Source organism: Dipodomys merriami, unplaced genomic scaffold (genome assembly GCF_024711535.1).
Source record: "Dipodomys merriami isolate MVZ:Mamm:240054 unplaced genomic scaffold, mDipMer1.0.p SCAF_644, whole genome shotgun sequence".
In the NCBI taxonomy this organism is placed as follows: Eukaryota; Metazoa; Chordata; class Mammalia; order Rodentia; family Heteromyidae; genus Dipodomys; species Dipodomys merriami.
This window is the reverse complement of record NW_027206229.1, coordinates 575,274-602,022: the sequence shown is the minus strand read 5'-3', so window position 1 is coordinate 602,022 and position 26,749 is coordinate 575,274. Positions and strand designations below refer to the sequence as shown.

The 26,749-nt window shown below is 41.2% G+C and overlaps 2 protein-coding genes across 4 annotated transcripts in view; one reads left to right on the top strand and one right to left on the bottom strand.

Moving 5' to 3' along the window:
• Nucleotides 1-286: 286 nt before the first annotated feature.
• On the bottom strand, nucleotides 287-26,663 carry LOC138815515 (small ribosomal subunit protein mS29). Of its 3 annotated transcripts, XM_070004976.1 has the most exons (14): nucleotides 26,566-26,583; nucleotides 25,921-25,988; nucleotides 18,163-18,216; nucleotides 16,090-16,212; nucleotides 14,016-14,117; nucleotides 9,803-9,911; nucleotides 9,584-9,676; nucleotides 9,230-9,360; nucleotides 7,298-7,378; nucleotides 7,053-7,211; nucleotides 6,123-6,182; nucleotides 5,518-5,607; nucleotides 2,988-3,105; nucleotides 287-649 (listed from the first exon to the last, which is right to left on the bottom strand). In XM_070004976.1, exons 3-14 carry the CDS (start codon nucleotides 18,202-18,204, stop codon nucleotides 564-566), a joined length of 1,194 nt encoding a protein of 397 aa, XP_069861077.1. In that variant the 5' UTR covers nucleotides 18,205-18,216; nucleotides 25,921-25,988; nucleotides 26,566-26,583; the 3' UTR covers nucleotides 287-563. The 3 variants fall into 3 exon arrangements, with proteins under 3 accessions (XP_069861077.1, XP_069861078.1, XP_069861076.1); XM_070004977.1 differs by lacking the exon at nucleotides 25,921-25,988 and having other exon boundaries at nucleotides 26,566-26,663; XM_070004975.1 differs by lacking the exon at nucleotides 26,566-26,583 and having other exon boundaries at nucleotides 25,921-26,242.
• LOC138815514 (histone-lysine N-methyltransferase ASH1L) overlaps nucleotides 26,454-26,749 on the top strand; it is a 143,033-nt gene continuing 142,737 nt past the window's right edge. The window contains exon 1 of the mRNA XM_070004973.1: nucleotides 26,454-26,477. The gene's annotated coding sequence lies outside the window, so the exon portion shown is untranslated. The remainder of the gene's footprint in view (nucleotides 26,478-26,749) is intronic.

Sequence of the window (26,749 nt, the reverse complement as noted above, 5' to 3'; positions counted from 1 at the left end):
TTAGGAACCTGTAGGGAAAGGTTCTACTATCCAAAGCTGCAAGAAACTCACAGTTGGGAGTTTCAATACATGCCCCAGGATACACGATAACACACCAAGAGTTAAAGGCCAGAAGTAAGTGATAGAAGTGATGGTTAGGCTATGAAATTTTGATATGAACTCACTAAAGTTTAAAAGGTAGAGCTACTATATATCAGGTCTCTTCAGACCCAAAACAAACAGGACAGAGAAATTCATTTTGGCCAATTTCAAGAGGCTTTCCTTATTAGAAATACAACACAATATCTTAAGGAAGGTTCTTTATTTTTTAAGGAAAAGATTCATGATTATCTTAGATATGGAAACAGTATCAAAAAACTAATAATAGTCTAGGAACAAGAGGATATTCTATTGTATAAGTCACTTCACAAGGAACCTCTTTCAGATCCCCAAAGTCCCAAAGCCAACTGCAACCCTGTATAATTCTGCAATTACAGAAGATGGGTACAGGGGAACTTCCCCACATGACTGGGTCCAGCTTGAAAGAGAAGTCCATTGTTTTCCATGCTTGTTGAGCCCATGGTTTAGAGATAGGCACAGAGCCGTTCCAGCTGTCCAGGATTGGCATTACTTAGAAACAGCAGCTCCTTCTTCCCTTCTTCTGTAGTAGCTAAAATAGAGTCAAACATAGACAAATGACAATTCTCCCTGATGCAATATATTCTCCAGGAATTTCTGAAGTCAGAGGCTAGCTTCTCTAGATTATATTCTCATGTAAGTTCTCCAACAGCTTTTTTGTTTTTCCCAACCTGTAGCTAGTTTTACTCTTCCCTCTCTAACATATTCCAATTACCTTTTTTTTTGTTGTTGTTGGTCGTGGGGATTGCATTCTGGGCCTGGGTACTGTCCCTCAGCTCTTCAGCTCAAGACTAGCGCTCTACCACTTGAGCCACAGAGCCACTTCCAGTTTTCTGGTGGTTAACTGGAGACAGGAGTCTCATGGACTTTCCTGGCTGGGCTGGCTTTGAACCAATTGGAATCCTTATGTCTCAGCCTCCTGAGAAGCTAGGATTATAGGCATAAGCCACCAGTGCCTGGCCTCCAATTACTATTTACTTTATACACTGGGGAGTGTGCTTGAGATTAAACCCAGGGCTTTGTACTAGTAACTAGAGAGTTATTAGTAACTATTTTCTAGTGATAGAACCTTTTTCTCTATAGCCTCTAGAATATTCAGATGTGAGGCAAGCATAAACGAATAGCTAGAATGCTTTCAGTCTAAATGGATCAAGTCTGGTATCATGAGTTAAAAATTTCATCACGCTGGGAGACGGTGGCTCATGCCTGTAATCCTAGCTACTCAGGAGGCTGAGACCTGAGGATCTCAGTTCAAAGCCAGCCTGGGCAGGAAAGTCCATGAAACTCATTTCCAATAAACGACCAGAAAACCAAAAGTGGCGCTGTAGCTCAAGTAGTAGAGCGCTCACCTTGAGCTGAAGAGCTGAGGGACAGTGCTCAGGCCCAGAGTTCAAGCCCCACGACCAACAACAACAACAACAAATTTCATCACATATACAAGTTAGGCAAAGATTTGGCATAGTGCTGGGGTAGCCTCTCTAGAAGAATGAATTGTTCTATGGGAGTCTCAGCATAAGAATTTCTCAACTGAAATTTGTTGTATGAATAAATGTAATAGTAAGAGTATAGTAGAAACCCAAACATCTAGAAACATTGCCCACAGGTTGGATTGCCTTTGATTCCTTCTTTAGCATGAACGTTTTATTGTGGACAAGGTAAGAATTTAGGCTTTTTTATTTGGGGGGGGAGGGGGGATAGGTACTATCCCTGAGCTTTTTTTGCTCTAGGCTAGCACTTAAGCCACAGCAGTGGTGGTTAACTAGAGGATAAGCTTCTCATAGACTTTCCTGCCAGGGCTGGCTTTGAACTTCAATCTTTAGATCTCAGCATCCTAATAGCTATACAATTTCTTCTTAAAGTGTAGCCACCTCCTAACCACCTTTCTGCAAGTATCATCTTACTAGCCAGAAAAAAGTCAAGATAAAGGGGAAAAAAATGAAATAGAAATGACAGGCCTCTACTGAAGAAAAATAAAGAGAAGGCTACTGTGCTGAATACCCAGTCCCAAGCTAGTAGAGCTTAAAAGTTTAGGAGGTTCTGGAAACTTGAGTAGATGGTAGGTAGCTAGGTCATTGGGCACATGTTCTGCGGGGGAAGATGTACAATGTCTCTATCTCTTTTTCTGTTTCTTATTTGCCATTAGGTAAACAGACTGTCACACACTGTTTCTTCTGCCATGATGTACTACATATACCTCACAGCCCCTCACAAAGATGAGGGGCTGGGAAGGTGGCTCAGTGGTAGAGTGCTTACCTTGCATGCATGAGGCCTTGGGTTCGATTCCTCAGCACCACATTAACAAAAAAGAAAAAAAGCCGGAAGTAGTACTATGGCTCAAGTGGTACAACGCTAGCCTTGAGCTGAAGAGCTGAGGGACAGCGCCCAGGCCCAGAGTTCAGGCCCCACGAATGGACCCCCCCCCCAAAAAAAAAAAAAAAAAGTAACACAAAGATGACCAGATGACCATGGTCTGAATCCTCTGAAACTATGAGATAAAAGAATCCTTTTCTAAGCTGGTGCTGATGGCTCACACTTATAATCATAGCTATTCAGGAGGCTGAAATTGAGGATTGTGGTTTGAAGCCACCCCAGGCAGGAAAGTCCAGGAAACTCTTATCTCCAATTAGCCACTAAAAAGCCAGAATCAGAGCTGTGATTCAAGTAATAGCCTTGAGCACAAAAGATCAGGGACAGTGCCCATGCCATGAGTTCAAGCCCCAGGATAGGCACCACGATTTAAAAAAAGTCCTTTTCTGCTTTGTTTGATGCTATATAAATTGGGTCAGAGAAATATAAAATTAAATATTGCAATCTGATTCAGTGAGATACTATTGTGAGCACAAAGCTCTGACAGTAGGTCAGCAACTAACCTTTCTCATGTTGAAGCCATTTATTCTCTAAATAATACTGAATAGAACTTTCAAATTCCTTTGGGTTATAGTTAGAAACTAGGATGGGAAGAAAGGGATCCAGTGCATCAAATCCTTCCTAGAGAAGAAAAAGGATAAACATACAATATTAGTTAAGTGACAAATCAGCAGAGAGAAAATTTTTTTTTTTTTGGTCAGTCGTGGGGCTTGAACTTAGGCCTGGATGCTGTCCCTCAGCTCTTCAGCTCAAGGTGAGCGCTCTACCCCTTGAGCCACAGTGCCACTTCCAGTTTTCTGGTGGTTAATTGGAGATAAGAGTCTCATGGACTTTCCTGCCCAGGCTGGCTTTGAACCATGATCCTCAGATCTCAGCTTTCTGAGTAACTACGATTACAGGCATGAGCCACTGGCTCCTGACCCATAGAGAAAAATTTAATGAGACATTTAAACTATCAGCTGTTTCTTTCCCTTAAAACACAGTATGCAATTATTTTTCCCAAACAAACAAGGTAATCAGTATTTACTATTAAAAGATGATGATGATGATTTTTTTGTCAGTCGTGGGGCTTGAACTCTGGACCTCGGCACTGCCCCTCAGCTCTTCAGCTCAAGGTAAGCGCTCTACTACTTGAGCCATAGCACTACTTGTGGTTTTCTGGTGGTTTATTGGAGATCAAGGTCTCATGGACTTTCCTGCCCAGGCTGGCTTTGAACCATGATACTCAGATCTAAGCTTCCTGAGTAGTCTGTGAGACTCTGATCTCCAATTAACCATCAGAAAACTGCAAGTGAAGCTGTGGCTCAAGTGGTAGAGTGCTTGCCTTGAGCTGAAATGCTCAGGGACAGCACCTAGGCAGAGTTCAAGCCCTATGACTGACCAAAAAAAAAAAAAAAAAAAGGAAGAAATCATCTGCAATCTTTGAGATATTGAAGCTAAAAGACTTTCTGCATTTTAAATTAAATTTATGTTTTGAGTCCAAGGAAGAACTAAGGCAATTAAAAATACTGTAACACCTTAAATCTGTAATAAAAAGGAAAAACTAATCCTTTTTTTTTTTTTGGTGATGAGGCTTGAACTCAGGATTTGGGTGCTGTCCCTGAACTGTTTTGCTCTACTACTTTGACCAAAGTGAAGTGACCCAATGTGTCACTTCTGGTTTTCTGGTGGTTAACTGAAGATAATATTCTCATGGACTTTCTTGTCCAGGCTGTCTTTGAACCATGATCCTCAGATCTCAACCTCCTGAGTAGCTAGGATTACAGGCATTAGCCCAGCCTAATCCTAGTTTTAAAACTCACAAGTTATAATAATAATATAAAACAAATTTGTCAGGCTGGGAAGGTGGCTCAGTGGTAGAGTGCTTGCCTTGCATTCATGAGGCCCTGGGTTCGATTCCTCAGCACCACATAAGCAGAAAAAGCCAAAGTAGCAATGTGGCTCAAGTGGTGGAGCACTAGCCTTGAGCTAAAGAGCTGAGGGACAGTGCCCAGGCCCAGAATTCAGGCCTCATTACTGACCCCCTCCCCTCGGAAGAACCCTCCTACAAATTTGTCATGTTAGCTGATTCCATTCTATCATCCTATCTATGTAGGAAGCATTAATAGGAAGATCACAATCTAGGCTGGTCCTGGCATAAACGTTGAGACCTACTCATAAAGCAAATAAAGTAAAAAAAAGCTAGGGGCATGGCCCAAGTGGTAGCCTGTACCTGCCTAGTAAGTTTAAGGCCCTGATTTCATGCTCCAGTACCACCCAAAACAATAAGAACAACAATAAAAACTACCAAAAAAATTAAGATTATAAAAGACTAAACTGAGGAACTGTTAAAGATAAAAGGAGACCAAAGAGGCACAATAACTGAATGCAAGACATTATCCAGGATTTTCTTTTTCTATACTGGGATATTAGGATAACTGGCAAAATCAGAGTAAGTATTATAGACTAAAATAAAAGTTTCATACCAGTTCCAATTTTCTGATTTGGCAAATGTGCTATGATTGCATATCAAAATGTGATTTTTTTTTTTTTTTAAGGAAAGAGACATCATTTAGAGATAAAGATGCTTGATGTCTGTTACTACAATGATTAAAAAAAAAACAGGAGAGGAGGGCTGGGAAGATGGCTCAGTGGTAGAGTGCTTGCCTTGCATGCATGAGGCGCTGGGTTTGATTCCTTAGCACCACAAAAGCAGAAAAAAGCCAGAAGTGGTGCTGTGGCTTAAGTGGTAGAGCGCTAGCCTTGAGTTGAAGAGCTGAGGAACAGCGCCCAGGCCCAGAGTTTAGGCCCCAGGATTGACAAGAAAAAAAAAGAGAGAGAGAGGAGGATAAAGTTAACATTTTAGGAGTGGGTAAAGGGCATGAATACAATTTTCTCTAGAAACTAACCTTTCTCACACTGAAACCATTTATTCTCTAAGTTAGAAATTATGATAAAATAGGTTAAAAAAGAAATATCTTTTTTGACAAACTGTCACGGGGAAACAAAGGGTTTTATTTTTGTTATTATTATTATTATTTTAAATGATTTAACCTTTTCCAGCAGCTCATGAGGCATATAGGCTTTCCTGGGCTTAAAGAGAGACCCAGTCTGGCTCAATGTCAACACAATGGCACCTCCATTCTGAAAGAAAAGAAACCAAACTGAATTTTAAAGTTGACAAAAGAATAAAAATGCCACATAATCATCTACAGATTTTTAGTTTAATGTCCACTGTGACAACAGGATGGTCGGTCTTGTACAATTAATGACATGTTAAGTTAGTCATGTCTAGATTTAGCTCTTGACAATAAACTGCTGCAAGATCTTAAATATAGCATCATATACTTTTGGATTTCAAACTCTTTTTTTTTTTGGTCAGTCATGGGGCTTGAACTCTGGGCGTGGGCACTGTCCCTGCGCTCTTCAGCTCTTCAGCTCAAGGAGAGCTCTACCTCTAGAGCCACAGGGCTACTTCCGGTTTTCTAGTGATTTACTGGAGATAAGACTCAAGGACTTTCCTGCTCAGGCTGGCAGGAAAGAGATCTGAGATCCTCAGATCTCAGCCTCCTGAGTAGTTAGGATTACAGGCGTGAGCCATCGGTGCCTGGGTCAGATGGATTTCTTTTGAAAATGCATTAGACACCATGTGCACTTACCCAATCATTTCTCACCATTTTCCTTAGGTTATGAACAAGTGCTAGTTCCTCTGGGGCAATCTGCATGTTATCAGCAAGAGAAAGAGATCATTATTAGCCTTCCTGGATGCTTGCCTAAGACAAAGGACCAACAGTTAGAAAAGCCTAGGCTATATAGTGAGACCCAATCTTGAAACACCAAAGTATGGTGAACACTTGCCTAGTTTGTGCAATTTTAGATTCAAGACATAACACTGATTTTAGAAAGAGAGAAAGTATTTGTTGACTGCTCCGAACACATTCCTTTCCTTGATGTGTCTGATCTCTACTCAGACCACATAGTCTTATTTCCAAAAGGCAACAGAAAGAAAAAAAATTAAGCAAGCAAGCAAGCAGAGCTGCTCTTGTTCTGACTTTTCCAAAATACACCCTTAGTTTTTAATGCATTGTGGCATGACTTTTTTCTTCTCATGTTGTTTTTTTTTGTTGTTGGTCGTGGGGCTTGAAATGAGGGCCAGTATGCTATCCCTGCACTCTTTCACTCAAGGCTAGTGCACTTTGAGCCACAGCACCACTTCTAATTTTCTGGTGGTTAATTGGAGGAATAATCTCACAAACTTCCTTGCCTGGGCTGGCTTTGAACCCCAATCCTCAGTTCTCAGCCTCCTGAGTAGCTAGGATTACAGGTATGCATAAGTCACTGGTACCCAGCCATCTCGTGTTTTTTTCATTGTATATCTTTTGCTTGTTTGAGGCAGTGGGGCTGTATGCATGCTATATAAGGGCTCTAACACAGAGTTAAATTGCTAGCTGTTCACTATGTATGTTAATTTAAATGCTCTTGGGACAAGAAAATAAACATTGCATAGCTGACGTGGCTAAGTCTCAGACTTTGTATATGAAGGAACCATAAGTCACAAAAAATAGAATAGAGACAGGCAATCTTCCTACTGGGCTTTTATCTTCTCTTTTCAGTGTGGTCCTTCCCCACAGAGCATTGATTCCGTCTACTGCTAGGAGAAGGTGAAACATCCCTGAAGAGCTTTGCCTCTTTAGCTCCTTCATCACAATCCCAACAGCATCGGTAGCATTTCTCACTCGTGTTATACCCTGGTGGGACAGATAGTGGTTTAAGAGTGTTATGAGAGACCTTCTCGGGTTAAGACATAATATACATTTAGTATTCCCTCCTGTACCTGCTCAACAATGTCTCTCAGAGGACTGCCTTTCTCAGTGCTCTCTCTTTTATTCCAGACATACTTCTCTTGAACTTTTATCTAAAAAAGCAAACAATTCAAAATCAAAACAAGACAAAAGCTACTTTGCCTAAATCTGAATCCATCTATAGTTGACAAAGTAGGAGGTTAAGTTTAATTAACAGAAGTCAGCTTTATTTCTCAGGTCTTGTAAGAGACAGTAATATAGAATTGAATGGCGCCGGTGGTTCATGCCAGTAATCCTAGCTACTCAGGAGGCTGAGATCTGAGGATGGCGGTTCAAAGCCAGCCCAGGCAGGAAAGTCTGTGAAACTCTTATCTCCAATAAACCACCAGAAAACCGAAAGTGATACTGTAGTTTAAGTGGTAGAGCGCTAGCCTTGAGTTGAAGAGCTGAGGGACAGAGCTCAGGCCCAGAGTTCAAGCCCCACGACTGACTAAAAACAAACAAAAAAAGTGAATGCTGCCAGTGATGCTGGCTCATACCTCCGACTGTACCTACACAGGAGGCTGAGATCTGAGGACTCAGGTTCAAAGCCAGCCTGGACAGAAAAGTCTATGAGACTCTCATCTCCAATTAACCACAAAACACCAGTGGTGGAACTGTGGCTCAAAGGGATACAATGCCAGCCTTGAGCAAAATCCAGCTCAGGGATAGCACCCAGGCCCTGAGTTCAAGTTCCATGACCACCATGACCACCACCACCACCTCCACCACCAAAAGTGAATGATTTTTAATTCATATACATGGATGAATCTCAGAGCTTTCTGTATGCTAGGTAAGTGATCTATTAATGAGGTATACACCCCCAGCCCTGGCACCTGCATTTTAATAAACTCCTAGATAAGTTGTTTTTTGTTTGTTTTTGGTCATGAGGTTTGAACTCAGGGCCTTGGGTGCTGTCCTGTGCTTTTTTTTTTTTTTGGGTCCAGTCGTGGGGCCTGAACTCTGGGTCTGGGCTCTGTCCCTCAGCTCTTCAGCTCAAGGCTAGCGCTCTACCAATTGAGCCACAGTGCCACTTCCGGCTTTTTTGTTTTTGCTTATGTGGTGCTGAGGAATCAAACTCAGGGCCTCATGCATGCAAGGCAAGCACTTTACCACTGAGCCACCTTCCCAGCCCTGTCCTGTGCTTTTTAGCTTAAGGCTAATGCTCTGCCACTTTGAGACACAGCTCTACTTCCTATTTTCTGGGGATTAATTAGAGATAAGAGTCTCAAGTACTTTTCTGTCTGAGCTTTGAATTAGATCCTGATCTCAGCCTCCTGAGTAGCAAGGATTACAGGCGTGAGCCACTTGTGCCTGGCAAGTCTTTAAACTTGGAATTGAAAAGCCCTCATCTAGAGATCATATTTAAGAAACTGGAGTTAGGAACAATTACTTTCTGGTTCTCCAAAAAGGTTTTTTTTTGTTGGGGGGGTGGGGTCTGGTCGTGGGGCCTGAACTCTGGGCCTGGGCATTGTCCCTCAGCTCTTCAGCTCAAGGCTAACACTCTACCACTTGAGCCACAACGCCACTTCCAGCTTTTTTCTTTTTGCTTATGGGGTTCTGAGGAATTGAACCCAGGGCCTCAGGCATGCAAGGCAAGTGCTCTACCACTGAGCTACCTTCCCAGCCCCTCCAAAAAGATCTTATGTGGAGAAAATCTTGTAGCTGGAAAACTTGTTCTAGACACTTATGGCTGTGGTGGAAGTGTCAGCAAATCTAGATTTTACTTTGCTATCTACTAAATATGAACAGCTTAGTGGTACTTCTTTATTTCACATGGACAAATGAGTTTCAACTGTGAGCCTACTATGAGCAAACGTATGGTGTGTCCACTCCAAACTATAATAGCAATTTTCCAGTTTACTAACTATTCAGGACACAAAGAAGACAGGATCTATATAAAGACTAATCAGGAGTCCAGTTACCTGGCTTAGGAAGCGTTCATTTGTAGTTTTGAAATTCTTCAACCAGGTTGAAGCCTCTAAAGGTTGATCAAAGCGCTGTTTGTTGAAGGTAGACTGTAGAAGTTCCCGGCAATTTTTTATCCAAAGATGAGCTAAAAAATGCAAAATCATACACACACACATACACACACACATCCTTTAGATCTAGCTTTCAGATGTAAAAGTATTTGATATTTGTTTGACTTTTTGGCCTTGGCTTATCTTGCTCAACATGATTGTCTTCAATTCTATTGTTATAGACAAAGCAAAACAAATAGTTACAGTGCTGCTGAAATAAGTGAATTAGGAATGGAAAAAAAGACAGCTAATTCTTACCATCTGGAATATGCAATATAAGCCAGTCGTGTTTTGCACAGAAATGAGTAACATGGCAAAGACTGAGTGTTTTTCCTGTTCCTTTTTCCCCATCTAAAGTAGTTGTTAAAGAAATAACACCAGAATGAACACATTTACTGTCAATGACATTTCTTCTTTTCCTTATCTGAGGGGTGAAAGCATTGGCTCAAGAGGCACCAGGCAGGCAGGAAAGGATACACAGAAGATAGCGTACAGCTGGGTGAGCAAAATTGGTGTTTTTCAGATAATGCAGAAGTTCTAGGGCTGGTTTCCTTACCATGAAGCAAGCCTCACCAAATGTCTTCACCTAAGAAAACACAGACAGCTGGGATTGTAGAACTTCTAACCAAATTTCTACTCATTTACACAGAGTGTAATATAGTCTAATACAGTAATCAAAAGCACTAAATTATATGTCTATTCAATTAGAAGAGGTTGGGTTGGTATAGAATTTAAAAATCAGTCCATATAATTCAGTTAAAAAGGGGCAGGGAAGGTGGCTGGCTCAGTGGTAGAGTGCTTGCCTTGCATGCACGAGGCCCTGGGTTCAACTCCTCAGCATCACATAAGCAGAAAAAGCCAGAAGTTGTGCTGTGGCTCAAGTGGTAGAGCGCTAGCCTTGAGCTGAAGAGCTGAGAGACAGTGTTCAGGCCCAGAGTTCAGGCCCCACAATCGAAAAAAAAAAAAAAATTCAGCTAAAAGCTGAACCACATTATTCCATCACCATAAACATGCTTTTGATTATTCTTGTTAATAAAGTATAAATCATATGCCAGTTAATTGGGGTCTGTAAACAATTTATATATCTCTCTAACCTAACTATGCATACTACGTATAGTCAATGGAAATGTTAAAAGCATTTAAAATGTTTAATGAAGTGTTTAATATACAGTAAGCTTTCAATTACATTACTTCTTTAAAACTTATTTAATAACAACAATAATCATTAAAAAGAAGTAAATAGCAAAACAAATGAAAAAGAAATAAAACTTATTTGTACTTAATCCCTATTACTATGGCTTTTCCTAGAATTATATGTACAGCAGCTTAAAAACAGATGTTATCAGCTCTCCATGCCCATGAAGTTATTGCTCCAGCCCTAGCTTATATTACTCTGGTAATGACATACTAGAGTTTATATATTTGTTAACACATAAACTACTCTCCTTGCCGGGCGCTGGTGGCTCACACCTGTAATCCTAGCTACTCAGGAGGCTGAGATCTGAGGATCAAGGTTCAAAGCCAGCCCGGGCAGGAAAGACCGTGAGACTCCTATCTCCAATAAACCACCAGAAAACTGGAAGTGGCGCTGTAGATCAAGTGGTAGAGCGCTCGCCTTGAGCTGAAGAGCTGAGGGACAGCGCCCAGGCCCAGAGTTCAAGCCCCATGACCGACAAAAAAAAACAAAAACAAAAAAAACTACTCTCCTTTTGCTATCAGAATACTTTGGTGGAAAGTATATTATTTATTAATTATTAATTGATTTTCAAGTAAAGTACATATGTCTACTAATAAAAATAAATACCCAACAAATATTATTTGCAAGTACATCAGATAAGGTTTAAAATACTACTACCCATTTTGTTGTTTGTTGCTGTTGTGCTGTGGACCAAGCACATGCTAGGCAAGTGCTCTACCACTGAGCTATCCTCAATGTCAGTGTTAGTGTATTTATTTAGCATACACAGGATTGAACTCAGGACCTCCTGTTTGCTAGAGAGGCACTCTACCACTTGAACACAACTACCAACCCTTTGTTTAAAAAACAAAACAAAACAAAACAAGGGGGGGAGGGTGGGTGGGAAATGGGAAGGGGAAACAAAGGAAGAGGCAACAATGCTTGATAAGAAATGTACTCATTATCTTGCCCATGTAATTAAATAAAAAAAAAAAAAAGAAAAAACAAAAGGGCTGGGAATGTGGCTTAGTGTTAGCGTGCTTGCCTAGCAAGCATGAAGCCCTGGGTTCTATTCCTCAGTACCATGTAAACGGAAAAGGCCAGAAGTGGTGCTGTAGCTCAAGTGGTAGAGTGCTAGCCTTGAGCAAAAGAAGCTCAGGGACAGTCCAGGCCCTGAGTTCAAGCCCCAAGACAGGAACCCCCTTCCCCCCTAACAACCAAAATAAAACAAAACAAAACTAACAACCAGAAATACCAGCAACTTCCATCAAATTGGATTGACATCCCAACTCAATGGAAAAAGCAATCTTTTATTTCTTTTTCTTTTTTTTCTTTTTGGGTCCGGTCGTGGGGCCTGAACTTCTGGGCCTGGGCGCTGTCCCTCAGCTCTTCAGCTCAAGGCTAGCGTTCTACCACTTGAGCCACAGCGCCACTTCCAGCTTTTTCTTTTTGCTTATGTGGTGCTGAGGAATGGAACCCAGGGCCTCAGGCATGCAAGGCAAGCGCTCTACCACTGAGCCACCTTCCCAGCCCTTATTTCTTTTTCTTGTGTGTGTATGTATGCACATGTACTAGTATTGAAGGATGAACTCAGGGCCTTGAATTGCTGCTTAGCTATTTCACTCAAGGCTGGAGCTCCACCACTTGAGCCACATTTCCACTTCCAGATTTCTGCTGGTTAACTGGAGATAAAAAGTCTTAGGGGAGGGCTAGGAAGGTGGCTCAGTGGTAGAGCACTTGCCTTGCATGCATGAGGCCCTGGGTTCGATTCCTCAGCACCACATAAGCAAAAATAAAAAAGCCAGAAGTGGCACTGTGGCTCAAGTGGTAGAGCACTAGCCTTGAGCTGAAGAGCTGAGGGACAGCGCCCAGGCCCAGAGTTCAGGCCCCACAACCGGACCCCCCCCAAAAAAAAAAAAAAAGTCTTAGGGGACTTTCCTTCTGGGGCTGGCTTTGAACAGCAATTCTCAGGTCTCAGCCTCCTGAGTAGGTAAGATTACATGTGTGAATCACCAGCACCTGGCTGGAAAGTGAAATCTTTATGGAAAGAATGCATGAATGTTATGGTTTGTATAAGAAATGTTCTTCCAAAACTCTTGTGTTAAAAGCTCTTCAATACAATGTTCAGAGGTATGGCTTTTGGGAAGTGATTGGAAAATAAAGGCTCTGACCTGTTCAATACAATGATGGGGCCATGGTCTGATTGACTTTACTGGGAGATAGGGAAAACTGGAGGAGGGGCCTAGTTGAAGAAAGTAGATCACTGAAAAGGTTTACCTTTGTCCTTGGCTCACCTTGGGCTTTCTGACTGCAGTGGAGTGAGCCATTTATTCTGGATGCTCTTATGCCATGATGCTCTCTGCCACCAGAGCTCAGAAAAATCATGAGCCAAAATAAATGCTTTCTCTTTAAAATTGTTTTTTTCTCAGGCATTTTGTCAGTGACAAAAGACTGACACAATGAGTAAGTCTGAAAGCTACTTGATATGGTTAAAATGAGGCCCCAATAATCCTGAAGCTAAAGACTGAACTGTGAATGTTATGCAGTTTAAGGGTTTATTACAGAGAATTTCTTTTCTATGTCCAAGCATAACAAAAATTTTATCGTAAGGCTTTCTAGAATTCCTACTGCTATCATCCTTATTATTCATCTACTTCCCTAAAATAAAGCACATTGAGGACATGACTTTCTCTGGTTCCTAATCTAAAGATTAGTTACATTGGAAAGTTTGATATTTCAATCAAAACAATTTTTAAAAACAATTCATGGGGATGCTAGTCAGAAAAACAACTTTGTCAACAAACTATGCTTGCTAGTAGTCATAATTTCTTTCAATGGGTATAAAGTAATCCAAGATTACACTGCTCAGTATGAAGTTATGGCCAACCAACAAACAAGTTTCTGAAAAATCCATGAAAATGAAGATCAACAGTGATGCAGCTACTCAAGCTAGATTTTATTTAGCTCAGGAATGTATTACGGTCTTATGGGCAGCACATTAATTATTCTTAAGATACTTGATAAGCAAATATTAAATTCACTTAATTTTTGTTGTTGTTGTTGGTTGTGGGACTTGAACTCAGAACCTGGATGCTGTCCCTGATCTGATCTCGTTTGCTCAAGGCTAGTGCTCTACCACTTTGAGCCATAGCTTTACTTCCAGTTTTCTAGTGGTTACCTGGAGGTAAGAGTATCACAAACTTCTCTGCCCAGGCTGGTTTTGAACTGTGATCCTCAGCTCTCTACCTCCTGAGTAGCTAGGATTACAGGTATGAGCCACCAGCACTTGGCTTAAAACAATTATTTGAATGCCAAAGCTTCTAAAAACATGTGAGATAATATAGGGGAAAATATCTATTTATAATATTTCCTAGGTTTTTAAAAAGGATTTAGGAGGTTAACAGAAGATAAACAGCTTAACTAGATAATCCACAAAGAGTAGTGATTAGCTAATTTTTTTTTCAGATTCAAATTTCAAATTTTATTGGTTCTTTCCTGTGCCATTCTGAGTACCTGCATTACATAGCGAGGAGGCAGGCCATGTGGAAATATAGTCTTCAGATCCTGGAGGGGGATGCTGTAGTACTGACCTTCATGCTGTTCCCCATGCTTGGCCTAAAAGATAGATATGAAAACAGGTATAATGGAAAGACAAAGTGCTAAAGACTGAAAAGTAAATAGGGTTTGCGAGATCATACCAGGGAAACAATCATCTCTCAAAGCTGGAAAAGTACCTTTCATATTTTATCTTAGAAAATCTTAGAAAATGCTGGCTATTATCCCTAAATCCAATATACATTCTGTAATGGTGGTTGCTTGAATGATAAAGCCAGTTGTTCAGCAAGTAAACCCTACATGTGGGAGTAACAGAGGTAATTCTTGCCATCTGGATTTTTCTGTGCTATGTACAGTGATGCTCTAGTCACGTGGGAAGATCGTCTGCATACTGCTGTTTCCATAGAAACCCCAGAGGAAGGAATGAGCAGATAAAGAGACTACAATTACAGAGGGAGTGAAAAGATACTTCAGTGACTTTATTAATTTATTCTATTTCATTTTGTGTTTGTGAAAATAGTGGATGCTGGAGATGTTTTTAAATACCTCCTGCTGAAACCATGGTAGGTTCCCCCGCCCCACCCAGTGACATGTCTTTTTAAATTTGCACACAGCCATATTAAGATGACAAGACTCACAGGGTGGGGCAGGGAGAAAAAAAACTGCTGGTTTCCTTCTCATTAAATAAAACACAGACCACACAACTAATTTCATTTATGAGAGGCAGCAAGACAAAAGGAGAAAAGAAGCCAATCCCCAGTCTAAAAAGACCTAGACTAGAAAATATAGCATTCAATACTGTTGGAATCTTAGCTTCTTGCTTCTTCTCTCATAACAAATCAAGTTAGTTCCCTTTCCAGACACTAGAAAATCCATTTACAAAGGTAGAACTTATATCTTGATTATTAGGAAAACTAGCTTCTGTATCTACTCTGTTGTCTGATTTAAACAAAGAATTCTCCAGGGCTTCATAAGCTGATCATGTGGTGTTCACTCTTTTTTGTTTGGTGGTTCTGGGGATGAATCCAAGGGCTTGCATATACCAGGGAAGTCTCTACCCCTGAGCTGTAAACATGGCCCTGATCAATCATGTAAATAAAATTTTATCGGAACATAACCACACTTATTTGTTTGCAGCAGAGTGATGATAGAAACTATGATAGAGGGGCTGGGAAGGTGGCTCAGTGGTAGAGCGCTTGCCTTGCATGCTCGAGGCCCTGGGTTTGATTCCTCAGCACCACATAAGCAAAAAGAAAAACTGGAAGTGGCGCTGTGGCTCAAGTGGTAGAGCGCTAGCCTTGAGCTGAAGAGCTGAGGGACAGCGCCCAGGCCCAGAGTTCAGGCCCCACGGCCGGACTCCCCCCAAAAAAAAAAAAAAAAGAAACTATGATAGAAACTATTAGAGCTCAGAAATCTAAAATATTTACCACTCAATCCTTTAAGAAAAAGTTTATCAGCCAACAATAAGCCAAAAATGAACATTAAGCTTACTTTGTGAGGAACTGAACTTAAGTTTTTATTTTCCACCTATTATGTCTCAGCAAGATCTCTGGCACTAATGAGCTCACTCGTAGGGATTACATCAGAAGAGATGTGGTGTCAACCTTAGCACTTTATGGTACCACACAGATGAACAGGGAAGATCTGGGATTCAAAATGGTAGCTGAGGCACACCATGTACATGACTATACATGCAATTCAGCTTCTTTAAAGTTCAGTTTTCCTGATATGCAAAAAGAAGACAGCATCTGATACTTATAGTTCATACCTATCATTCTCAGGAGGCTGAGAACTGAGAATTGAGGTTTGGAGCCAGCCTGGGCAGACAAAATCTAAAATCTCTCTTATTTTCAATTAATCATCAAAAAAGCTAGAAGTGGAGGTGTGGCTTAAGAGTGCCAGTCATGAGGGGAAAAGCTAAGCCAGAGTGTGAGGCCCTGAGTTCAAAGAAGAAGAGGAAGAGATGGAGATAGTGACACAAATTGCAAATTATAATCTCTGGAAAACACCAAATACACATTTAAAAACTCACCGGGTCACTTTCACTGGTGCGGGAAATTGCTCTGGGACTCTCAACTTGAATCTGGTTATTTAGGTGAACAGCAGTGCTTTGGGATGCCTGAGTCCCTGTGTTCAAAAAACGTCCAGAGTCCAACTATAAAAGAAACTGTTTTAGAATTTTCAGGCCTTTTTATACTTATTATAACATTGAAGATGTACAAAATGTCTGTAACTGGGAAAAGGGTTATTAACATATAGTTATTTTATGTAACTAATATTTACAATTCACTAAGTTTGGTCACAACACTTATCTTTGAATATATTTCAGCCAATATACTTCCATACCAGGGCTCTGCCTCCTTTGGAGACAATTCTGTTTACAGTCTGTTCAGGAGCACAGCATAGCAATTAACAATATAATCTCGGTACTAATCCTACTCAATTTTATCTACTGGAGAGAAAACAGTCTCTTTAAAAAGTGGAAAGCTGAAAATATTCAAGGCCCACAAGGTGGTGCTATCTCCACAGTTAATGACTTTTTAGTTAGGTTTTTTTTTTTTTTTTGGTTTTTTTTTTTTTAGCAGTAAATTAAAAGCTAGCAAAATGGATTCCTTAATCTTAGAGTGCTATAAATGGTACCACCCTGCTAGCCTCATTTTATGAAAAACAACCATATGTACAATTCCTTCTGCACAGTTCCAGAATGAATATAATGCAATTCTGGAAAAGTTCTGCATTTGTGAGCCAATCTAGAAGGTCACCCTGAAGCAAACTGGAAACACCCACAAAATTCTTTTCACCAACATTTTGATATAGTCTGGCCTTAAATGCTTCTTGTCTGGAACTAGGAAGAAGATATTTTAGATTTGTAATATCACTTCAGGCCAGAATCTATTCTATTTATTTATGCTGCTATTTCATATAATAGTAACAGGTTATCTTAATATACATAGGTTTTTCATAAATCACAGGGTAGGGTTTGGGGGGTAAAGGGAGGAACCATATATCTTAGGAAATGTAATCTAATCACGTGATCTAATGAAAGTGACAAGCCCTTCTGGCTCAGTTCTCATCCTCAGGATTTAGCTTTGGAAGGATTTCCGTGGAGCTCAACTCATCCAGTTTAGGTATTCTCTTGGGCACTTGCAATAGTCTCTTAAGGTAGTAGCCATTTATTCATGGCCTCACTACTGGACTGTGAAGTTCTGGAGAACATGGACATACTATGCAATAAGGCATAGTGGTTAAGACATAGGTTTCTAAGTCAGCCAGAGCCAGCATCTACGATACTTAAGTTAACTAGCTATTCAAAGTCTGTTTCTGCATCTTATTAGCATGAGTTGGTCATGAGAATTAAAAGAAATAAGGCGCTAGTGCTAGATGTAACACATACTCAAATGTTCAATAAACAGTAACTATATTAGTAAAATGATTTATCTTGGAATTCTGAACATACTGAAGGTACTGAAAAACTATTTGGCAAAAAAAAAAAGAAAAAAGAAAAAAAATAAGAATGAAGTAGCCCAGTAAGTTGGCCTTTTTCATCTATAATTTTATTTTACTCTTAGATGCTACATGTCTAAACTGAAAACTGGTGTTTCTTTTAAATATTTCATTCAGGGGTGATAATCATTAAAAGAATGAGGGCAATATTATAAAGTAATAAAGATTCTGCAGTCATATTTATCTTTTTTTGAAAATGATAATTATTCTATAATATGGTAAATTCTCAAATTCAACCTTTTTTTTTTTTTTTTTTTAAACACAGGGTCTTGCTGTATGGTCCAGGCTGGTCTCAAACTGAAGATTTTCCTGCCTTAATCTCCTGTGTGCTGGAATCACAGGCATGTGCTACTATCCTTGGCTTCAAGCACAACTAATCTACTAAGATTGATTACTTGAAAATTTTTAGGGTAGCTGAGTGAAGCATATGGGTAGAAAAATGAAATTGTAAGTATTCTTTAGAGGGTACGCTTTGGAAAAGCACTATGTAGGCGAAATTCTCCAGAGAGTTTGATTCTGGATATAATAAAACCACCTGAAAAAAAGAAGTCTACCTAATGGCAGTTGGCAAAGTGTTAAGCTTTGTCTGCTAAGTACTTACCTTACAGGCCTTGGAGATAAGTCGGGTTATTCCTTTCAGCATTGTTCTTATGCTCTTTAAAAGAAAAAAAGTGAAAAGGTAAGCCACAACTGGGAAAAGATTTTATGACATAAAAACTAACAATGGACAAATATCTAGAATATACAAAGAACACATATGAATGGCTAAAGAAAAATGAGCAGCTAGATGATGGTGTCTCATGTCTGTAATCCAGCTACTTAGGCTTGGCACTGGTGGCTCATGCCTGTAATCCTAGTTATTCAGGAGGCTAAGATCTGAGGTTTGCAGTTCAAAGTGAGCCCAGGACGGAAATTCCATGAGACTCTTATTCCCAATTAACCGCCAGAAAACCAGAAGTGGAGCTGTGGCTCAAAGTGCTAGCCTTGAGTGAAAGAGCTCAGGGACAGCACCCAGGCTTTACTGACCAAAATCAAAAAACAAAAAGCAAACAAACAAACAAATCTAGCTACTTAGCAAACTAAGGTAATGGGAAGATTCTGATTCAAGGGCAGAGAAAGTTTCCAAGACCTCATCTTCACTGATAGCTGAGAGAATTGTAGTTCCAGGCTAGCCTAGTAGAAAAGTACATGAAACAGTCTCTGCGGAGGGAAGCTGCATGAGGTGGCATGCACCTGTGATCTCAGTGACAACAGACAGCCTTAAGTAGGCAGATGAGAGCTCAGATGTACAACCACACAGGAAGTAAGACTCTATCCTAAAAATACTTCTAAGGATTTGAGGTATGGTCAAGTGGTAGAAGCCAGCCATGAGCTAAGAAAGTTGAGCCCCAATACTGGCACAAAAAAATAAAAATAAACTAAGATTGAAAACAGTGAAGCACCGGGGCACTGGTGGCTCACGCCTATAATCCTAGCTACTTAGGAGGCTGAAATCTGAGGATTGCAGTTCAAAGCCAGCCCGGGCAGCAAAGTCCATGAGACTCTTATCTCCAACAAGGCACCAGAAAACTGGAAGTGGTGCTGTGGTTCAAGTGGTAGAGAGCTAGCCTTGAGCTAAAGAGCTGTGGGACAGCAACCAGGCCTAGAGTTCAAGCCCCATAACCAACAGAAAAAAAAATCAGTGAAGCAAGGTGATGGTGGCTTATGACTATAATCCTAGACACTCAGGAGGCTGAGATCTAGAGAATTGTAATTTGATGCAGTTTAAGCAGAAGTCTGTGAGACTCCATCTCCAAAATAATCAGGAAAAGCCAGGCTATAGGTGTGGTTCAAATGATACAGCATCAACAGTGCAATCCTGAGACTGAGTTCTAACCCCTGTATCGACAAAACAAACAAAAAATAAAAATGAACATACATACAAAAAAAAAAAGAAGTGAAAAACAGGTCTGGAGGAATGGCTCAGCAGAATCACGCTTGCCTCGTAAGCATGGGTCTCTAAGTGCAAACGCCAATATTAAACAACAACAAACAAGTAAAATGGCAAAAGACATGAACAGGCATTTAGCAGGAAAGAAATACAATTGGCAAATAAACAAAAGAAATTGTCAACTTCAATACAAATCAAGGAAATGTAAATTAAAAGTATGATGATGTGTTGTTCAAAATCATCATCTTGGGAAAAATGAAAAATAGCAAATATTAATCAGGCCATGAAGCACTAGAAACTTTCATACATTGTGGTAGTAGTTTTAGATAAATATCTTGCTGTAAAGTTGAACCTGTACAAGCCTACAAACCTGATACACTACTTCTTGGTTATTATTCTAGAAATGTACTTATGCATGTACACTTGGAAATATATAAGAATATCCATAGTAGTAGAATATGAATTATTTTAAAAACTATTAAAAACTCAAAAATTGGGGTAGACTGCTTGCCTAGCATGCATGAAGCCCTGGTTCAATTTCTCAGTACTATATAAGCAGAAAAAGCTGGAAGTGGCACTGGCTCAAGTGGTAGAGCGTTAGCCTTGAGCACAGAGAGGCTCAAGCACAGAGCCCAGGCCCTGAGTTCAAGGCCCAGGACCACTCCTCACCCTCTTAAAAAAAAAATCACCAGATACCAGTTGCTCATACCTATAACTGGAAGCTGAGTTCTAAGGATTACAGTTCAAAGCCAGCCCAAGCAGAGTAAGTCCATAAGACTCTTATCTAACCACCAAAAAGGGAAAAAAAGGACAATTATGAGCTTGTCAAAATTCCGTTTCTTTCTTTCTCTTTCTCTCTCTCTCTCTTTTTTTTGCCAGACTTGGGGCTTAACTCAGGGTCTGGGCACTCTAACTGAGCTTTTGCTCAAGGTTAGCACTCTACCACTTGAACCACAGTGCCATATCTGGCTTTTTCTGTATATAGGTACTGAGGAATTGAACCCAGGGTTTCATGCATGCTAGGCAAGCACTCTACCTATAAGCCACATCCCCAGCCCTTGAGACCAAGTTTTCTACCTATAAAACAGAAGCATGGAACTAGAAGTGTTTTTTTATACTTTTTTTTTGGCAATAAAACTTCCACCAAGCCACAAGGAATTTATTTATTTGTTTGTTTGTTTGTGAGGCTTGAATTCTGGAACTGGGCGCTGTCCCTCAGCCCTTCAGCTCATGGTTAGCGCTCTACCACTCTAGCCAGAGTGCCCACTTCCAGCCTTTTCTGTTTATGTGGTGCTGAAAAATCGAACCCAGGACCTATGCATGCGAGGCAAGCACTCTAACATTGAGCCACCTTCCCAGCCCCTATGAGCAATTTATATACTAACATTTAACATAAATTTTAAAGGGCTGTGCTTAGTAAAGGTAGGAAGAGACCATCAGTTTTGATCTCTCCTTTCTTCCAGTTCTCTAAGAACACTGGGAAAAGCATAGGGCTCCAAAACCCTCAAGTAACCATGACAACAATAGTTAACATTTACTGAGCACTTTATTCATCACTGTTCTGTGTGTTTTATGTGAACTAATTCATTTTATTTTTACAACAATCCTATAATGTAGGTACTGCCATTACTGCCAATTTATAGACAAGGAAACAAAGGCAATTATGGCAGAATAGTTGCTGCCTGAGATTTGAAACTGGCTCTACCTCTTAATAGTTGTATGACCTTGACCAAGTTACTTAAATTTTATGTCTGTTTCCTCATCATAATGTGGAGATAATGGTAGTATCTAAATATAGGACTGTTACAAGGATTAATCAGCTTATAGGTTAACAGTTTATTATAGCTACATAGCTACCAGGTAAGAGGTTCTAGCGGAGGACACAGCTCCTCTTATACCTTTGAGGAAAAGAATAGTCTTCCTCTGTTGGAAAAGATTGTCTTTGCCAGAGCATTCATCTTTGGGGGGAAATACAAGAAGGCGTGAGGGAGGAAAGAGATACTGCCTAACTACCCAGGATCAGCTGAATCAACCCTGGTGATCAATGTGGGGATGTAGCCAAACCACCAACACATCCAAAAATGCTAAACTTTGAATCTAGAAAGTCTCAAGTATATATTTCTGGATTGTAGGTAATCACCTAGAGTTTAGAATCGTAGTATCCAAACAAAAAAAATCTCAGAGTTATTCTGCTAAATTCAAATTATTTATACTCTTATGCTTTACATTTACCCATAACTTGTCAAATATAGTCAATCTTGACTACATTCTGTAAAATTAATTTTAAAGTTAGTAACAAAGTTAATTTTAAAGTTAGTAACAAAGAATGTTTCCTATTTACACTCCTTTTTAGAAAATGCCCCAGCAAGGAGGCATCGATATTTAACATCGTCTAATGGGGAACTATGAGTGCAGCTCAGCTAACAATGCTGCAATTTAACAGTATTAAAAGTCCAGCTGTCTGAAGTTAATGACCGATGCCAAGAGCAGAATAATAAGGCAATAGTAGAAATTTGGGCAATTCTGCTGATTGTCACTTTATTTAAACTTTCAGGTAATCCATACCTTCACTTAAATCAAGAACAAAATTACAATCCAAAGCAGGCTACTTTGAAGGTTAGCCATGATTTGGCTACCCCTACGTATTAGCTTCCCTTTGCTGATAGAACAAGTTATCACAAACTTAGTGAGATAAAACATTAAAACTGCATTTATGAAGTTTTTGTTTTGTTTTTGTTTTGCAGACATGGGGCTTGAACTCTGGGCCTGGACGCTGTGTCCCTGAGCTCTTCAGCTCAAGCTAGCACTCAACCACTTGAGCCACAGTGCCAAATCCAGCCTTTTCTGTTTATATGGTGCTGAGGAATGGAACCCAGGGAGACAGGCATGCAAAAAAAGCATTCTACCACTGAGCCACCTTCCCAGCGCCCATTTATGAAGTTTTGAAATTCAAAATAATACTTCAAACATGTATGGAAATATCCCAACGAAACTCCTTGATATTATAAATGTATGTTAACTTGAAAATAAAATAAGGTTCTATTCCTTGGAGAGTCTCTTCTTGCCTTTTCCTGATCTTGGAGGCTGCTTAGCTCAATTGATTCCTTTCACTTTTTGAATCTGCAATAGCTAGAAGGGAGTTTTTACTCATATGACATCATTGGAAACTGCAATTACAAATTTTTTTTTTTGGTCGGTTGAGGGGCTTAAACTCTGGGCTTGAGCGCTGTCCCTGCGCTCTTCAGCTCAAGGCAAGCACTCTATTGCTTGAGCCACAGCGCCAGCCACTTGCGGTTTTCTAGTGGTTTATTGGAGATAGAGTCACGGATTTTCCTGCCCAGGCTGGCTTTGAACAGTGATCCTCAGATCTCAGCCTCCTGAGTAGTTAGGATTACAGGCGTGAGCCACCGGGCCTGGCTGCAATTACAAATTCTTAAAAGATGTCAGAGTCTGGAGACAGAAGAGTTATAGTCACAATTAAATTATTTTAAGATCAGCAGATTAGCAACCACAATTTACATCCTTTTGTTTCCCTTGTCATGTAACCCAGCATACACACAAATTCAGAGATTAGATGTGTACATATTAAGGAAAATATGATTTTGTTCATATATTTATTGGTTTAAAGTATTCAAGGGTTGGTCATCCAATAAAACCATTCTATTGAACAATTAATATATTTTAGTTTCTGGTAGGCTCTGAGGTATGTGTGTATGCGCGTGCACGCACACGCGGGCACACACGCGCACACACACACACACACACACACACACACACACACACACACACACACACACACACACACACACACACACACACACACACACACACACACACACACACACACACACACACACACACAACTATTTGCTTATACCTAGCCAACAATTCATAAATAGTTACTGAACTGGAATCTAGAGACCATAAGTAACTTTTTTTCACTGGTGATGACCATTAAAAATGTTGTAGTGATGTAGCTCAGTAATAGAGTACTTGTCTAATCTGCATAGGCCCTGAGTTTTATCATCATGAAAGTTAGTTAAAAAAAAAAAAAAAGTAGCCTGGGAATGTAGCTTAGTGGTAATTATCTAGTATGCGTGAAACCTTGGGTTCCATTCCTCAGTACCACATAAACATAAAATGCGGAAGTGGTGTTATGGCTCAAGTGGTAATTTTTAATCCATCACGGGGCTTGAACTCTGGGCCCATCACGGGGATTGAACTCTGGGCCTGGGTGCTGTCCCTCAGCTCTTCAGCTCAAGGCAAGTGGTCTACCACTTGAGCCACAGCGTCACTTCTGGTTTTCTGGTTGTTAATTCAAGATAAGAGTCTCATGGACTTTCCTGCCTGGGCAGTCTTTGAACTGCAATCCTCAGATCTCAGCCTCCTGAGTAGCTAGGATTATAGGCGTGAGCCACTGGCACCTTGCTTTAGAGTGTTAGCCTTGAGCAAAAGAAGCTCAGGGACAGTGACCATGCCCTGAATTCAGTCTACAGGACTGACCAAAAAAAAAAAAAAAAATTAAAAACAATATATTTTTTCCTTGAAGTATATGCAGACTATGGTGATAAGAAATTTTACTATGAAGACAATGACATATGATTAAAAAGTTGTTTTTTAAGAGATAGGTTACTGAAGTATTAAGACCAAGTTACTTAATTTTTTTTATTTTGGGTCCGGTCGTGGGGCCTGAACTCTGGGCCTGGGCACTGTCCCTCAGCTCTTCAGCTCAAGGCTAGCGCTCTACCACAGCGCCACTTCCGGCTTTTTTCTTTTTGCTTATGTGGTGCTGAGGAATCGAACCCAGGGCCTCGAGCATGCAAGGCAAGCGCTCTACCACTGAGCCACCTTCCCAGCCCAAGTTACTTAATTTTTGAGCCTCATGCTTCTCAACTGTAAAATAAGGGTAAGATTATCTCAAAGTACTATTTTAAGGACAAAACAGACACGTTACTTTCAGCAATATTGATGTTTAACTCAGTGCCTCCTGCTTTTTAGGTTGATGGGTGTTCTACCACTCAAACCACATCTCCAGAACTGCTTTTCACTGGTTATTTTACAGTCTAGTAAACTATCAGGCTGGTCATCAACTGTGATACTCCAGATCTCAGTCCCCTGAAATTATAGGATTATAGATATGAGCCTCAGGCGTCTGTTTTTCTTGTATTCCACCAATGTTAATTCTTGTTTTTTTTTGTTATTTTAAATATCTAAGATCCAATTTAATATTTTCATGATTTGCCTTGCAATAGACTATGAAAGCATATAAAGAAACGTTAGACAGTCTCTGTCCTCAAATAAGATTGTCTGTTGGCAATATGCATAGATGAAGCAATTAAAGAAAGATTAGTGTAAACCTAGGTGGGCTCTATGAATAACTTGGGGCTTGTTTGGGATAAGTGAATACACAGTGTGGTAAGAAAAGCTGATTTTTCTTTAACTGCAAAGAATGAGACAAGCAAAAGCCAAATCTATATATTGTAAGGGGGAAATTTAAGACAGTCACTTTAAATTTTAGAGCTTGAATGGGCCTTTGAAATCAGTCTAGTTCAGTAGTGTCCAGTCTACCTTTCCCCAACGCCCTTTCTATATAACTGAACTCAGGTCTCTCCAGTCCTAGTGGTTTTTGAATCACCACTTAAAGCCCTCAGAGACCACAGATATAAAAGGGAAGGGAAACCCAGGTAGATGGTTCCCCTAATTTATTTTGCTTTGCTCTTTGGATGAAAAATAAAAGTAGACTGAACCTCGGTATTATATTTTACTATTTCATAGGTCTAGCCAATCAAATCGTGAACTGTCAGGACAGTTTAGAGAAACAAGTATTAATTCAGTAGCCACAGAATCTGATAGGCCTTGTTTTTCACTATTAACAATCTAGAAAGCTACAACGTGCAAATTACCAATGACACCCACAAACCTTATCAACTCAACTGCAAACGTTAACATAATAATACTCTGCACTTTCCCCGTGCCTAGAAGCGAATTCTACTTTACATATATTATCTCACTATTTCACACACCAACCCTGAAGACATACTGGAGTGTTTTTTTTTTTTTCCTGTCTAGTTTCCTAGAAGGATCAAGTCCAGAATCGAATTTGCAATACAAGGTTTCCTTATCCTCTCGCTGCCTATTGAAATGGAGAATGTCCCATCTTTGAGAAGTGAATAAAAGACACAAAAACATCGCAGTGGGTAGGTCATCGTGTTAAATTTCAAACACCTGAAGTGTGGTAACAACAGCAAAAAGGGGGAAAAAAAGCAGATCCGAGAGCTGGTTCTTCCTTGGCTCCCGGGTCCGCAACCCGCCGCCCCTCTAGGAAAGGCGCCGGCACCACTGACCTCCCGCTTGCTTCCCTCCCGGAGGCTCGGAGAACCTGTCCGTTCCCTCCTAGGCACGTGCCCTGGTGCCGAGCAGCTCCCTCACCGTGAGACGCTAGACGAGGTGACTGGCGCTCCACACCCGCAGCCGGCTCCAAAGCGCCCGTCTCGCAACTGGGAAGAAAGCTCGGGTCGTACGGCAGGAAGCTAGTCAGCGCGCAGACGCCGCGGCCTCCAACCACCGACCAGCGGAGGGGCGCGACGCCTCCCCCGACCCGCTCACCGCGGCCGGGAGGTGGAGCGGGGCCCAAAGTCTCAGCGACGCGGTGACGAGTCCAGGGAGGTAGGTAACCGTAACTCTCAGCTCGCCACTCGTATAATTCCCCGCCGTAAAGGAAAGCTCCACCAGCCCTTGCCTGTCCTTTTCTCCCCCGCCCCCTGCAGCCCACAGGAATGGAACCGTCCCGCGGGGGGGATTGTGGGAGACGCACGCGCGAGAGGCGGAGTGGGGGGGGGGCCTGAAGGAGGCGGCGGCGGCGGCGGCGGCGGCCGTGGCGGCGGTTGGTAGCCGTGGGGGCGGGGAAGGGAGGGGGAGGCAAGAAGCGGAGGAGGTGGTGGCGGAGGAGGAGGAGGAGGAGGAGGCCTGGGCTCGCACCGCCGAAGGTACGCGTGAGGGCCTCCGCCACAGCGACCTGACAGGGATCGGGACCGAGTAGGGGACAGCACAAGGAGGCCGCCGCAGAGCGCTTACGGGCTGGCGGCCGAAGGTGGTGGTTGGAGGGAGCCGCGAGCGACCAGCCCAGATACAGTCGTACGCGTGCCGGCGGGCGTGCGCGCTCCGAGGCCGGAGTCGAGGGGGAGGAGGGACTGTGGGGAGAACGCAAGGAGGGAGGAGTGGGAGGCGGGGGGGGGGGGCACGAGGCGCCCTTCGCTCG